The 15709-nt window shown below is 43.1% G+C and overlaps 1 protein-coding gene across 8 annotated transcripts in view; it reads right to left on the reverse strand.

Annotated features, from left to right (window-relative positions):
* MCF2L (MCF.2 cell line derived transforming sequence like) overlaps positions 1–15709 on the reverse strand; it is a 196749-nt gene that overhangs the window by 143322 nt on the left and 37718 nt on the right. The window contains exon 1 of one of the 8 annotated variants that reach the window (XM_054162842.1): positions 13444–13806. The exons of 6 other annotated variants lie outside the window; for them this stretch is intronic. In XM_054162842.1, coding sequence (XP_054018817.1) covers positions 13444–13522 — 79 coding nt within the window. In that variant the 5' untranslated portion in view covers positions 13523–13806. Of the gene's footprint in view, positions 1–13443; positions 13807–15709 lie in introns of those variants that run through there. One more of the 8 variants, XM_054162848.1, reaches the window with a different exon arrangement.

Consider the following 15709-nt stretch of genomic DNA (forward strand, 5'->3'; position numbering starts at 1 on the left):
TCCCTCTGCAGAGCCTTTCAACTCTCTAACTGACCAACATCTGTTCCCAACTTGGTGTCATCTGCAAACTTGCTGATGACTGACTCAATCCCCTCATCCAGATCATCAGTGAAGATGTTAAAGAGGATGGGGCCCAGCACTGATCCCTGGGGGACGCCACTGGTGACTGGCCACCAGCTGAATGTGGCAGAAGAGAAGGCTGCGGGGAGACGTTATTGCAGTCATTCAATCCTTAATGGGGGCTTATAAGAAAAGCAAACCTATTGTGATAAGTCAAGAGGTAATGGTTTCAAACTGAAAGATGGGAGATTGGAATTAGATATTAGGAAGAAATTAATTATTGAGGGTGGCAAGGCACTGGAACAGGTTGCCCAGAGAAAGTGTTCAAGGTCAGGCTAGATGGGGCTTTGAGCAATCTGACCAAGTAGAGGTGTCCCTGCCCATGGCAAGGGGGGTTGGAGCTCAACAATTTAAGGTCTCTTTCAAATGAAACCATTCCATGATTCTATGAACACTGGAGAAAAAAACGCCACTTCATATCTTATTGTTCATAATACAACTTCAGCTTCTTACTGACAGAAGCAACTGAGGTGAAGCATGAGACCATGTAACAGCCCCATATATCCAGGTTTACCTGAAGCCCTTATCAAACAGATGCCATGCCTCCAGATGAGACATGAGGATGACTGCTGTTTTTCCAGGCTCCCACCCTAGCCATGCTCTGCCTTTATCAGGGAAGGAGAAGTGCAAATGTCGGGCCCTCCCATGCCCTTATCCCTCCCATCCCATCCCATCCCTAGAAAAGGAAACACAGGTGACTGAGCTGGGCAGGAACCACAATAAGACTCTAACCTCCACAAGCAGAGGACCAGACCTGCCAAGATATACTGTGGAACACAACCTCCTTATTCTCCCAAAGAAGAGGGACAGCTAGAACTGCTTGAAGCCCAGCAATGCGCCTGAACTTATTTCTTGCTGGGAATGTTCCTCCCTCGTCAATTCCACCACACTTGTCAGATGTTCCCTCTTTTTACTGTGTTGAATACAGATAACAAGTTACTTGAGGCAGGGAGCTGTCGAGTTCAATATAGCTCATCTGCAAAAGGCTTGGCAGGTTGTACAGTGCCATACCCAGGAACAAAAATAGAGCAAAGGAAATGACTAGCCTTTAAAACAAACACAATTTTATTTATTCATAGCTTACTAATTCATTGCCTAATGTGTTATTAGCAATACACTTCAAAATCAGGCTTTGACCCTCAAGAAATTCCTTTCTAAAGGTGTAAATAATTCAAACTAAGCTTTTTTTTTTTCCTCTTAAGTATTCTGTGATTGCAATGGTAATCTTTAAAGCCTGTGATCTCCAGCATTAATGATGCTATATAATTAAATCTGATACTTTCAATAATTTCTGCCTGAGTACTTCATGACTCCAGTAGATTGCAGCCAGTGCAGTTGCTTGTGGAGCACTCTGAGCTCAACAGGATGAAAGGCTCCTGACAGCCAGTGAAGCCCATGCAGGCCTGGACAGGCAGTAGGGCAGGATTTGCAGCAGGAAAACTCTGCAACTCCGTGGCACAGCTCTCAGTGTGGCCCAGGCTTCCCTGCCCACAACAGCAGCACGCACACAGCAAAGCTTGTGAGGCCTCACAGAAGCTCATGAACAAAAATAGCCCCTGTATGACTACCTCACAGTTGATCTCCTGCCAGGAGCAGGAAGCAGTGAGAAGAGTTAGGAAAGAGGGGAGAGTGGGTGTACAAATTGTCTTGGTTCCTTTTCCTCCATATGTATCTTTAAACCTGAATACAATTATACTGCATTTGCTCCTACTTAGTGTCATAGGGCTAGCTCGCTCTAGCTAGGCGTCACATCTCGCATGTCATGCAAAGTTGTAGACAGGTTGTCAAACTGGCACATCCTCGGTGGTGGTGATATTGAGTGAGTGGGAAGGCTCCTCTCTCTAGGACCTCTGCCTGCTCCTGCTTTCCTTCTCAGGCAGAAAGCACACTAGAAAGCCACCAGCAATGCTGCAGAGCAGGCAATGCACACGTGCGAAAGATCAGGAGTTACTTGATGGGAAAGGATGGGAGAGGAGCTCCTGAGGGAATGTGGGGGAACAGGAGGGGCTTCTTCACAATGTAAGTGCCAAATGGTAACACCCAGATCCCTTCCTGCCTTGGCAGTTGCACACTGGGACGGTCTCAAATACCTGTATTTCCTTTCAAACCACTCTTGGATATCTCTAAATCCACACCCTCCTTAGTGGATAAAAGTTTAAATTCTGCCTGTTCTTTCCAGCTCTGGTAAGGGTTCCCTGCAGCATCATATAGCTGTCAGGCAGAGTCTTTACCAAATTCAGTCCTAGACCATTACCCCAAAAGCAGCATTGTTGTGCGTGTGCATGTGAGAGGGTGTAATTGTTCTGCTTCCATGTGTTAAAAGGCAGGTAGTGAGATGCAGAAAGTTAGTTCTTGATTTTCTGATGGCTGGATGGGAATTCCTAGTATTACTTTAACTTAGATAACTGTTAAGCACACTGTGCAAAATTAACAGCAGAGTATTTAATGCATACCTTCATTCACCTGACACAAAATGTATGGCAGCCTTTCATGCCATTCAGCTTTTATCAAACCTTTTCAAATCCCTGTTAGATCTTCCAAAATTTAAACAATTGCTTTGAAAAACACCTCCACCTGCCACACACATAATTCATCTTCTGTCTTCCTATAACAACAGAGAGATGCTGTTTCTATTAATATCCCTCTCTCGCTCCAGGCTGTGTGCTCTCAAAGCAATTCAACTACACCCTTTTCAAAGGAACTGACTGAAACAGTGATGGCACTGAAGTCAGAAAGAGATTGCTTTGTCCTTGAAAGACAACTAAAGCATGAGCTGGGAATAAGAAATACTGAAGAGACTCAGCAGAAGGAAATTAGAAGTATACTTTTAGAAAGTTGAGAATGTTATGTGTTAGTTTACTTTTTATTTCCTCACCTTTACTTCATAGATTAATTCAGAAGTGATTTACCTGATGTAAAAATGACCATTTTTTCTGTAAGCTGATGATACAGTTCAACACCATCAACAACTTCAGTGACTTCCTCTTGCTCTCTTCAGCATACTCAGATGCTCTTTGCCTCTCTTTACTTTCAAACCTCTAGTATCAGAAGTCTGAAGCATGTCTCTTGTGTCACTTGCAGCCTCAGCAGCCTTTGCACAGAGGGAATTTTTTACTTTGGCTGTGCTTGACAAAACCAGCTGTGCCAGGATCACAGCAAATGTCTGGGTCCTGAGTAGACTAGAATTGCCTCATAATTAGAGCCTGGCATCTACCTATTCAAGCATGAATTAAGTAATGATGATAAATTTTCATCACTCTTGTGATTATGTGCATGTAGGTCATAGTCCATCATAAGTCTTAAACATAAAGCTATTGTTTCAGACACTGTATTATGGGCCCCCAGCTTCATATCCTACTAAATGACTCTCTGTAAGAAAAATGTCCAGAAAATCTTTTCATGCCACCTCATGCCAGCTTTTCATACCAGCTTTCTATTCTCATCCAAGCTGTACAACTAAAGATACCTGTTTTACTTCCTTAACACATCTTTCTCCTTCTCTTCTTCCACCATCAATAGTCCTCAAAGTAAGCTGGGAAAATCCCTCCCTCAAATACAAACACACTTCTTTCTCTATTTTGTTTCACTGAATGTTTGTGTGGGAGCTTTTATTTTGTTCTGAAGTATTTTTACAAGCGTAGACCACTTTATATAAATGTACTTTGCCATTACGAATATGCTGAACATCTGACTACAGTGTGTCAAAAAAAGAGAAATGTTAGTAAAGAAACTGTTCAGCTGCCTTTGTTAAATCCTTTGGGTAATAACAACTAAGTTACAGACTCAGCTGAAAGCTGAAAACCAAAGCACAGCAGAATTACCTGGTGTTTGAAGAGAGTACGTGGCAGTGAGAGGGGGTAAGACAGGTAAGTATTTTCCTGCCACACACCAGGCAATTGCCTGAGAGTTCAGGCACTTCTCAGTGCCAGGCAAGGAATCAGACAAACCCACTCTTTATTTTTCATCTCACCACATGAATTCACCAAATGAGCTTCATTCTTCACTGCAGTAAATCCTAAAACGGAAAATGCTGAGACAATGGAAATAGGGAATGATCAATTCAATTACAGATACTCTGTGACAGCAGGGCCATAGAGAACATTAAAGTCTGGCAGGGCATTTCCATTGCAGTTGCTTTGGGAGGTGTCATGCTCGTAGTAACACATGTAAGGTAAACACGGAAAGAGGAAGCAAATGAGTCATGCACCACACTGGTTCACTTACTGTATTCCGTGGGCAAGACAGGGTTTGTAAAGCTGCTGTTAAAACACAGGTGCGTGACATGAACCTGAAATGTCTGGCTAAGTAACACAGGGTACCATGAAGCAATAACCAGCAACCCAGGACAAAATACTGACCAAAGTAAAGCACTTTGTCCAGCTCAGAAGCCAGACACAGGACTGTTTACAAAAGGCTAATAATGTATCATTTGGTATTTTTATTAACAAAGGTTGTAGCCTGAAGAGCCATTTTTAAAATCAGCTATGTGCATTCTCATTCTTTTTTGTTTATACAAATTATCCTGCTGTTTCCTATGCAAAGCTACACTCCCTTTAAAATCATCAGGCTGGAGGTGAGAGTTGAAATTCAAAAGGAAGATACATTTCGGGCTTAGCAAGAATTGAGACTGAAATAACTAGGACAGCCTTTTGGTGCAAATTTCATGTCTGCTACACAAAATGCTGAAGACAGAAAGACTTTTTGTAAGACCAACACTTAAATGCTTCAAGCACATGAAGAGGGACAGCACTCACACCTCTGAACTAACAGCACAGATGGAAAAGAGTGCCTGTTGCACAGCAGTGTGTCCTTCTGCTTACCAAATATCTATTTGCTGAGGTTATCAATTTTAAGAAGGCAGACAGCTGCCAAGCAGTATTACAAACCTATGCCCCTCAAAACCAGGCAGTACCACTCTGCACTGTGCTTTATCAGCTTGCCACAATTTGAGGACCACATTCTGCTAGGAAGCTGCCTAGGCCACATTGCACAGGCTCCTTCCAAGCTCAAACACCGTGAGCCTTTACATGAAGTCAGAAACCTTTTGGGGATGGGTATCACAAGGCTTCTTTATTTCAGCTTATTCTTATGCTGAAACTCACAGCCTGTTCTACTTCTTTATGTGACCAAATTTAACAACTCTGGATCATAGCATGGGATTCACCATGCCTTGACTCCTCGCTGCTCCAGGAAACCACACAGGAAGCCCAACAACCATCTCCATGACCCAGTACACTACAACTCAAATGGAACTCTCCATCAGTCATCAAGAAATTCAAAACATCAGTACCCAAATTTAAAACATTAGTACCAAAACTCAAAACCCACAGAAAGACCGGTAGAGACAAATCAAGGATATAACCAATACCCAAGAATGTCTGAAGCTGACAAGACTGCACAGTAAGTCAGCCTCCAAGGTGAGGATTATATCTCCACCTACACCCAGGACTGTTCACAGAATCAACCAGGTTGGAAAAGACCTCAGAGATCAAGTTCAACCCTATTACCTAATACCTAACACCTCATGACAACAAAACCATGGATCCAAGTACCACATCCAATCCTTTTTTGAACAGCTCCAGGGACAGTGACTCCACTACCTCCCCGGGCAGCCCATTCCAATGGCCAATTACTCTTTCTGTGAAGAACTTTCTCCTTACCTCAAGCCTAAACTTCCCCTGGTGCAGCTTGAGACTGTGTCCTCTTGTTCTGCCGCTGGTTGCCTGGGAGAAGAGACCAACCCCCACCTGTCCACAACCTCCTATCAGATAGTTGCAGAGAGCAATAAGGTCTCCCCTGAGCCTACTCTTCTCTAGGCTAAGCAACCGCAAGTACCTCAGCCTCTCTTCGTAGGGCTTGTGCTTGAGACCTCTCACCAGCCTTGTTGCCCTCCTCTGGACATGTTCAAGTATCTCAATGTCCTTCTTGAACTGAGAAGCCCATAAATGGACACAGTACTCAAGGTGTGGCCTAACCATGCGGAATACAGGGGCAGAATGACTTCCCTGCTCCTGCTGGCCACACTATTCTTGATGCAGGCCAGGATGCCATTGGCCTTCTTGGCCACCTGGGCACACTGCTGGCTCATGTTCAGCCAGCTGTCAACCAGTACCCCCAGGTCCCTTTCTGCCTGACTGCTCCCCAGAAGACTTGAGCTGGTTGCTCTTAAAGTCCTGAAAAAGGCAATGTTAGACCAGACTACCAGACAGTTTGCCTCAACCACAATGCCTGCATTCCTATGCATGGTGAGCCAGGTGGCTTGTGCTCAAGCTATGGAGCTATAAGGATAATTGGAGAATTCAAAATGAAGTCAGAGCACGTAACTAGTATTGCAGACTTACTCCAAGACACTTACACCTTATTAATGCATATATCAACAATCAAGATCATGTTATTTATGTCTGAAATAAAAGTATATCTGGTTCATATCTAATAGGGCAAGACAAAAGAAACAAAGAAACTGGCTTTCCCAGATACTGTAAAACAGCAGTCTCAAACTTCCAGCTGAAATGCAATGTTTCAGATACCTCAAACATTAAGAAAACTGTTGGGCTGACTCAAGCAACAGAATTGCAAGTAGCTCACTTGATCTGCTTCATTAAAGGAAAAGCTGAGTGACCCAAGCACCTCCTGCTGCCTGGCTTTGCTCAACACATCATCTTAGAGCAAACACTTTTAAGACAATGTGGCCTGTGTTACATATCACAATCCTGTCCCTTCACTGTGCTGCAGAAGTTCCTTTTCTGCAGAAGTTCCCTGTTACTTGATATGCACGAGGTAATCTTGCAGCTTGGCTCTCTGTGGTTGTAAGCGTGGCAGGCAGCTGTGCCAGGCACTCTTGCCAAGACAGTATTCTGAGTCACTAAGACAATAAAAATGCATCAGAGTAACAAGGTTTTTCTTTTTTTCATACCACTAAGTACACAAGTCCAAGAAGGGCTTTCCCGGCTCTGTGAGCTTTATATATATTCAAGGTCCATAGACAGAATGAGAGACTAAGGGTTATGCATTCTGCAGTCCTCTGAAAAGCCACCCTAAATGTGCCCTTATTTACTGTCTCAGGCCTGATTTTCCCTATCTCCTGCTTTCTGTTGAAAGATGTTTGCAAAGACAACAATTTTCCTCCTGTAGTTCAGCAACTGCCATGAAAACTTGGTGAAAGCCCCGGGGGTGCATGGTATGACAAGAAAGGCCATTGGCAGTCCCCAAAAGTGCACATGGATATAAAGTCAAGTGGGAAGTGGGCTTTATTTTTCCCTTTTTTAAAAACATTTTCCTCATTGTGTGTAAAAAAAGGAAACTGTACTGAGCCAAAATGTTTTGGGATGCATTTTTAAAGTGACAATAAAATTGTTAAAAATAAAACTTGAATCCCCCTTAATGTTGATCGAGATATTTTTCCTCAGGCAGTCCATTTTAATAAGGAAAAGACTGCTGCCAACTCTTAACCCTACTACCACCAGCTTCACTAGATCCAGCTGTGTTAGTAATAAGATTTTGACTTAAATCAGTAGTAGCTGCATGCAGAAGCTGCAACACCACAAACTCATACAACACATGAGCAACCCACTCCTAATTGCTTGATAGTGTCTGTTCAACTAAAGCTCCCACCCTTATACTTGAAATTTTAAACCTCAGGACAGAATAAGCCTTCCTGCTCTGTACTCTCTACCCTGGGAAATCAGAGGCACTTTTCACAATTGTGCACAACTTGAGGGCAGGAAAACTGAAATGAAGGGCCAGAAAGCTAACAGGCAGAGGCATCCCCCATTATCATTACATGTCACATGGGTGCTCCCGATGAGCTAACCTGCAGATCTGAGAGCTCTCAAATGGATCATTTCAACAACACCAGGTACTTCAGAGAGCTGACAAAGCAGCGAAGTAGTAATTTAATGCCCTTCAAGCTCAGATCTGCCTGCCTGCCAAGTTAATACCTGCACACAGAGTACTCTGCCACCTGTAGAAAGATTTTTTGGGAGGGTTCCCAATTGGAAAATCAAGTGAACTGAGAACAGGTGCAACGAGGGTAAGAAAGAGCAGTCAAGCTTTCAAGAGATCAGGAATGGGGAGGACAAACAGAACAGGTCCTCCATCTACCCACAATTCTATGATGTCCCTTCAGTGTGCCTGAGGGTGTTCCCAAGGCTGTTCCCATTGCTCCTTGCAGTAAGCCAAAGCTTTCCAGTGATGCTGACACCTGGGGGTGGTTTGCAAATCCGTTCCTCCTACATCTCTTCCTAATTTGCCAAGACAGGTGAGAGCGCGCCTGACAAGAAGACAAAGCCAGGGAAATTAAGTGTAAAGTTTTGGTCCAAACTGTGCATATGACAGAAAATCTGGAGGTCCTAAAACCTGTGTGAAGCTGAAATGGCTACAGGATGCTACTTGTACTTAAAATACTAGCACTGCATATATACTTACTAGGGAACTACATGCAAGTTTATTTTCCTTCCATTTCTTCTTTTTGCAGAGTGCTGAAATTTTGCTGGAGGAGAGAAAATAGATGGAAACTGTAATAGTGCACCTTTTCAAGGTGGAAAGAAACCAAGAGTGGAGCTACCACAGTCTTAAGGCTGGGATTGTCAGATTTGTATTGCCTGCTCACATCAATTATACAACGTTGCCACTGCAAGGCTTCCAAGCTCAGTGCTGATGCAAACCTGAGCAGTGACTGACGGAAAGAGCTGGTGACTTAACACTGTTTCTGTATCAGTGTGATGGGTTGAGGCAGCCCCCCTCCCCACCATGGGCAAAATAACAACTCAGACAAACAGATTGCAGAAGTGATGGAAAGTTTAAATGGAAAATAGTGAATGTTTACAGAAAGCCAGAAGCACAGTGACAAGGAAAGATCCCAAAACAGACCCAGAAACATCCCATCCCCACCTGAGGGTACACCCAAGACCCCCAGGGCTCCTTCTTCCCCCCACTCCACTGCTAGGCTAGTCTCAGCTGGCCAGATCTGAGACTGCCCATTCTGCCCGCCCCACCCCCGGCCTTGGGCCTAGCCAGGCCCAAGGCCGGGAGGCATCTTCCCCAGTTACCAGGTGATAGAGGAGGAAGAAAAGAGCCAAGTGCTAGACCCTGCACTGGATTTTATAGTGGTGCAGAGAATTATGGTAGGAAATACCTGATTTCCTGTGTCCGCCCACTGGGCTGGACCTCTGGACACAGGAAGCACCTCCCGTAGCAGAGGGCACCCAGCCCAAACTGCAACAATCAGTCAGAGCAAATGGAGTCCTAAGAAGAAAACCTACAGCAGACCATAATATGGGCAATGTATGAAGTCCCAAACTAGATTTATAACCTGTGGCTTCAACTTCTGAGCTACTGTTCAATGGGAAAGGAATGTTCTACCCATAAACAGCAATTCATGGAAGAGGGTCTAATTTCACAGAGCAATGGAACTGAAAAAGAGTAAGTAAGAGTGAAAACTGGCAAACTGAACAGAAATTGTGTCACTATCCATAAACAAACAAACACCCAAAACAAAACACAGACACAAACAGGATTATTGTTTTTATTTTTAGCATCAATAACCATTTCACAGTTTTTCTGCAACACCCCCAACACCCCACTCCCCCACCTCCCAATCCTAATAGGAAAAAAAACAACAAACAACCTTAGTCAGAAATAGAGAATGTCTTTAAATCATGTCTGCCTTGTTTTAAGGAGTTATATGAAAACAGGGAAAGCAATAGTCTGGTCATGCAAGTCCAGGAGACCATTTGATAGAATAGAAGTGGATGTGAAGGCTGAGGAGCATATGAGTGTGGGGGTGGAAAGATGACGCCATGGGGGCACCCTTTTTAGTTGTCGGAAGAGGGCAATGTACAAGGCTATTTTGAACTGTGGAGCAGGACTCAGAGAAAGAATATGAAAAGGATTGATAATGTTAAACTGAAGAGCATGATCTTTATGATCTTAAAAGCCAAATATGTTCAGATGTGGAAGGTAAAGTATCTGCCAGGAGTGAGAGGATAAAGTGAAGGTAAGCCAGATGAGAGAAATAATCAGTGTTGCCAGAGAAAGCTGTCTGGATTGGTAAGAAGTATTGGAGAAAGGCACTTGAGGGATGTGGTCGTTTTAGGCTATGCCTTTAAAAAAACTTCACAGATCTTGAACAGAAAGTGGTAAAATGTAAATAAATCAGTATTGGGTGTAAAAAGGAAAATAGTGCTAAATTCTAAACAATCCATTGGAGAGTTAACAGACTTAAACTAGTTGGACAAAACCAGTATCTCTCTTTTCACTTCTTCGGTTCTGGCTGATGCTTCTCCTGGCTTTACTGACCTTGACTGCATGGCTTTTGTCATGACTGGTATTAAGAAATACTTCTCTCTGCTCTTTCCCTTGTCCCTTTTTGTATGCAGGGGGATAGGGAGAGGGGCAGGGAGTGGAGAAGCTATTAACATCTCCCCTGGTTTTGCCCAGGGGAAATCTTGTGCTGTTTATTAATTGTAAATACCTGTAAATATTGTAGATACTGTGTATTTTTGTACATATACATTGCATTCCATTGTAGATTGTATTTTTGCTTGTAAATACAGCTTCATTTACTTCTAACTGAGCTGGTCTGGGCAAATTTAATGTTGGGGGCGTATTTTCAAACTTCCACAGGGATCCTGAGAGAGGATCACATGTTCATGAAAGGCTAAGGTCAGAAACTCACCATGGGGGCTGGGAGCATGAGCAGATCAGAATTGAGCTAAAGGAGCAGAAGAACTGATGAGGAAAGTGCTGGCTGGTGTGTCAGTGAGGAAGTAGCCCAAGAAAGGCTGTGTCAGTGCCAGACTGACACAGGGGACTTGCTAGTAGGATAGCTGCCAAGGGCTGAAAGGCTGCTGTGGTAAAACAGCAAAAGATTACAGACAAACGCAGCCTTACCAAACCTAACTTGAGGCACTGGGGAGATGGCTAGGTCAGGAGATGAGCTACTCCAGGCTTCCTCCTGCCCCAGTCTAGGGAAGGACAAGGCTTCTTTTCTGAGCATGCCCCCTTCTTGTAGAGTACATGGATTTGATAGGAATTCCTGTTCTGACATGGAGGCTTAAAACTACCTGGGATGAACCTGAGACTGCCTGCGGTATCCTTTAAGAGAGGAAGGGAGGAGGAAAAGAAAAAAAGAGAGAGAGAGAAGGAAGAGAGATAGCCCTTTCCCTGGGGTCTTACAAAAGAGAAAATCCCTTGATGCCTGAAGGTGGATAGCTGCACTCTAGGGCAGCCAAGGGAAACCTTTGCATTTCAATTACTCCTGAGCAGAGAGCTATTGAAAAAAGGGCTTAAAAAAATCCTGCACATGATCTTGGGCTGTTAAGGAAATCTCTGCTTACAAAAGGTTTCTGAGTCAATAGAAAGACAGCTCTGAAGCCAGACAGTAGATTATTTGACTCAAGGACAGAGTATAGCCCAAGAATGGATGACAGCAACAGAGAAGCAGTCTAAGCAACCCGAAAGGAGCCAGTAGGGGGGAAAAAGTAAGAATTAAAAAATAATAGGCAAAACTGGAACAGCCACCTTTAAATACAACCACTGGCTGTAGAGAAGGGGTGCTTTTGGTTTGGAAATCCCAAAGCACTTGGATTACAGAGAGAAGCAAAAGAAGTTGGGGGAGAGGGACCAGCTAAACCACATGAACACAAAACTGGCAGTAAAATAACAGCTGCTTTTTTGGGATAAATATTTAGGCTTAACAAGCTAAATATCAGCACACAGTCAGAGCCTGCCGGCAAGTGTGAAAACAGCACTCAGAGCTGCCGGTGGCTTACATGAAGGTCACAGTGTACCTACATCTGCACAGCTGAGAGAGGCAGTGTCACAGGCAAAGCAGTGAGCTTGCTCCCAGGCCAGAGGCTCACATCAATTCAGGAAAAAAAGGCTCCCATATTCCAAATCAATTCAACCATGTGTTTTTAAAATTTCCCTTGCCTCAGAAAATCCACAGCAACAATTTAAGAGTGTGGAAAAAGTAACGTATGAAATATTAAATTAAGCTGCAAACCCCACTATGCCCTAGCCAGGAGCAGGTTGGCTTTCTTCTTAAACATTCAGAAAAATGAAAACAGGCAGCGAAACAAATATCCTAACATTTAATAATGACATGTTTTGAAAATATGACAATAGCTGGGGGAAAGCACATAGGAAAAACAAGGAGAAAATAGTATATGTGGTGACCTTTACTTGTGATTGAATGCTTGTTCTCCCTAGATTAGGTCCTGCTTCCCTCCTCCACCCCCCAAAAATGTTACTAAAAAGGTAAATTTCCTACTTGCCCTATCCAGGAGAATTGATGCAGCTAAACTGTCCATGTTTGTTATTTAATCTATCTGTTCATCGGACTACAGCATCAGCCATCTTGCTAATTATCTCCTTCAACACACGGAAATTGAAAAAGCTGAAGGAGCCACCCTTAGGAAAGGGAGGACCAGGGAAATGGGAAGAAAAATTCCAAGTTTTGATACTGCAATGAGTAACGCCTTAAATATTCTGAATCAGCAAACCATTAGTTTGCCTCAGATGACAAGAAGAGGCAAGACTTCTGACATCTCTCACCAGACTAAGAATAAAGGATAAAAAACATAGTTTCAAAGGATGCAAAACCCACACCTCTTATCTTTCCAGGTAACTTCTTATTCTGAAGTATGTTTACATCTCTGCACGAGCAATAGCCAGGAAAACACTCCTAGATCTAATCACAGATCACCTTATCACTGCTGTCTAGTTCTAGTTTTGAACACATAAGCTTTTTATATTTTCAAGAAAATCTCTCAAGAGATCATAAGAATCTTTTCTAAAGTGCTAAAACCTTTTTAGCACATCTACTGCTATTTTTAATCCATACAGCCACATTTACCACGATTAATGCATTCAACTCTTCATTTTCACGAAAGTGCAATTTAGACCCACCCAAAATACTGGCTAGCAGTGCCTTACAGTTAGCTGAGCTTTTCAGTGCTTCATATTGGACCGGTTCCACCAGACAAATCTGCAATTCCCCCCACTTCTAAGATACAGCTGAGGCAGAGATAAAAAAAGGAATCAAGCTCCATTTCGAGTATTTGACTGGACTAGCAGCTACCCAAAACTATTCAAGAGGACCTTCAAAGATTGCCTCATGAATATCTAAGCTCTACAAGTATTAATTAGTATTAATACAAACAAAAGTTTAACCTGGTGACAAAAGCTCTTAACATTTTCATTCGTATCAATATGAACATGCATTAAGAACGCTAGTCAGATTACCAGGATTTTCTGTAAATCCTACCAAATCACTAACAGCATCCACAAAACACATTATTTAAGACCAGCAGCTCCTCCTACCAGCGCACTGGGAAACCGCATTTAATCTTTGCATCAATTCTTCTAGGGCCATTTCTTCAATTTTCAGCCAGCATCTCATTCTCTGATAAAACAAAAAGAATCCACAGCAAGCATGCTCCCCCCTGCTCCACAAAAGAAGGGAGGGAGGGGGAAAGCCCCAAAACAGACGACTACAGCAGTGTTTCGCAGCCCTGCATTTCAATTACTCCACACAGACCCCCGCTTGGCACAAAGGAAGGCAGGGGCGCACGTTCCCTCCTGGCAGAGCCTGGGTGATGCGAGCGCTGCTTGAAGCCAGAGCCGTGAATGTCAGTGACGGCAGGCCCGCTTCAAACTTCTCTCCCCTCCTCTGCGCATGGCTTCGCCCGCAGTGGATTCCTCAAACGGCAGAATTGTGCGAAGCGTTGATTAGCCGACGCACCGCCCGTCTCTCCCAGCCTGCAGCGAGCGCTGGGGAGGGCTGCCCTGAAGAGACAGCTCGGGGTGGGAAAGGCGAGCTGGCAGAAAGCACCATCCTCATCGCGTTTACGTGAACGCCAGGCTCCTGTTCACCTTCTCGCCGGTGTGCAGCAGGGTGAGTAACTGTGGAGGAAAATGCCTTTTCCACCGAAAACGCTACAGCTCTTGTGCTGTCACCAGCCCGCACCGTGCCTTCTCGTTCGGTTTGAAAAGCATGTTTCTGAGGACCGAAGACTTCCAAAACTCCCTTTAAACACCAAAATAACCACAGCCAACTTCGGGACTGTTCAGAGAGCTTGACTGCTTAAATGTTGCACCACAGCAGTCCCCATAACTCCATGAAATGAGTTTTCCATTAAATCTGTATCACCACCTTAGGCAAAATGTATTTAGAGCTGGGATCTGTGAACCCCTCAAGGCATATGGAGTATGTACAACAGAACTGCTGTAGAAGGTAATTAGGAAAAGCAAGCTTTATAGCCAGCTAACTCCCATTTGCTATAGAGGATACACCACTGCAAAACTTGGGAGACAGTCCTATATGACTGTAAGCTGTATGATGGCTCCCTGTACAACTGCTCCTCATAACTGATTTTCAGTGCTTTCATAAAGATTGTTTTACAAGCCTCAAACAATGAGGCTTTCAACACTTTCTTTTTCCAAGATTGTCTTGATGCCTACCAAATCTCATCACTGGCTGTTGCTAGTGGTCAACTGAATTCTCCCAGGCTTCCAATCATCCTACTGGTTTTAGCCATTAAAATGAATAAAAGAAAATGGATTTTTCCTGTACACTTAAAGGGACTGTGCTGCATTATTTAGGACAAAGCTAATTTTCTACATATTACACACAGGAGGCAAAATATGAAGCAGCCCTTCCTGGGAAAACATGTATACCTATGGTGACTTGCTCAGAACTCTCAACAATTATCACTAGGGAAGACATGAGCTAATTTTTTTAAGAGGACCAATCAATCTATATAAGTTTCCTCTGTCAAAATTAATTGATAGAATATTTAAATACTAATTTATTACAGTATGATAGGCCTACAGCAGCTCCATGTATTATATATGATTAGAGTCATATATCTTTTCATTTTTATATCAACAGAAATGAAAAAATTAAGTCTTCAGTCCATCACTTTCACGTAACAAAGTATTACCACAGAAACACATCATCTGTGGAAACTTCATAGGCAAAAAGTATTTTATCTAACTGCTGTTTATGAGTGTGGCTTTTTGCAAGTTCACTTGTAAAATTGCACCACTTCCTGGTGCATCAAGAAGTGCAGGAGACTTATTCCTTCACATGCATCTACTGCAAAAGAAGATGCTAATTCAGTTTCAGCTTTCCTTGAGTGTCCTGCTCAATCCAACAGCAATTTCATATTTGCCTTGGAAAATCAGCAAACTGCCTACGCCTCCCATCTTTACATAGTGTATTCTCAGTGAAATAATAAAAGAGCAACAAAATGTAATTATACTGATTAATTTTATCACATCAGACAGACATCTTGCAGGATCACATGCACATAATATCTATTACTTGTGCAAAACAGAGAACTCTAACATGCTAGTTAAACCTCAGCTACAGTAACATCGCCACTACATATATACTTTCTACACCTTCAAATTCAAAGCATGCAAGGCACAAGCAGAGCATCAAAATGACAGGTTTCAGTTAGCTGGACTGAAAGTTAGTTTACCTCAAGTGGGAGTTTACCTCCAAGTGGCTTTTCTTTTTGTAATCATGTACTTGTTTAATCCTGTTCATTCATGGGAATCAAGCAGCCTTGTCTGGAGTGAT

This window comes from Dryobates pubescens, chromosome 7 (genome assembly GCF_014839835.1).
Source record: "Dryobates pubescens isolate bDryPub1 chromosome 7, bDryPub1.pri, whole genome shotgun sequence".
Classification (NCBI taxonomy): Eukaryota; Metazoa; Chordata; class Aves; order Piciformes; family Picidae; genus Dryobates; species Dryobates pubescens.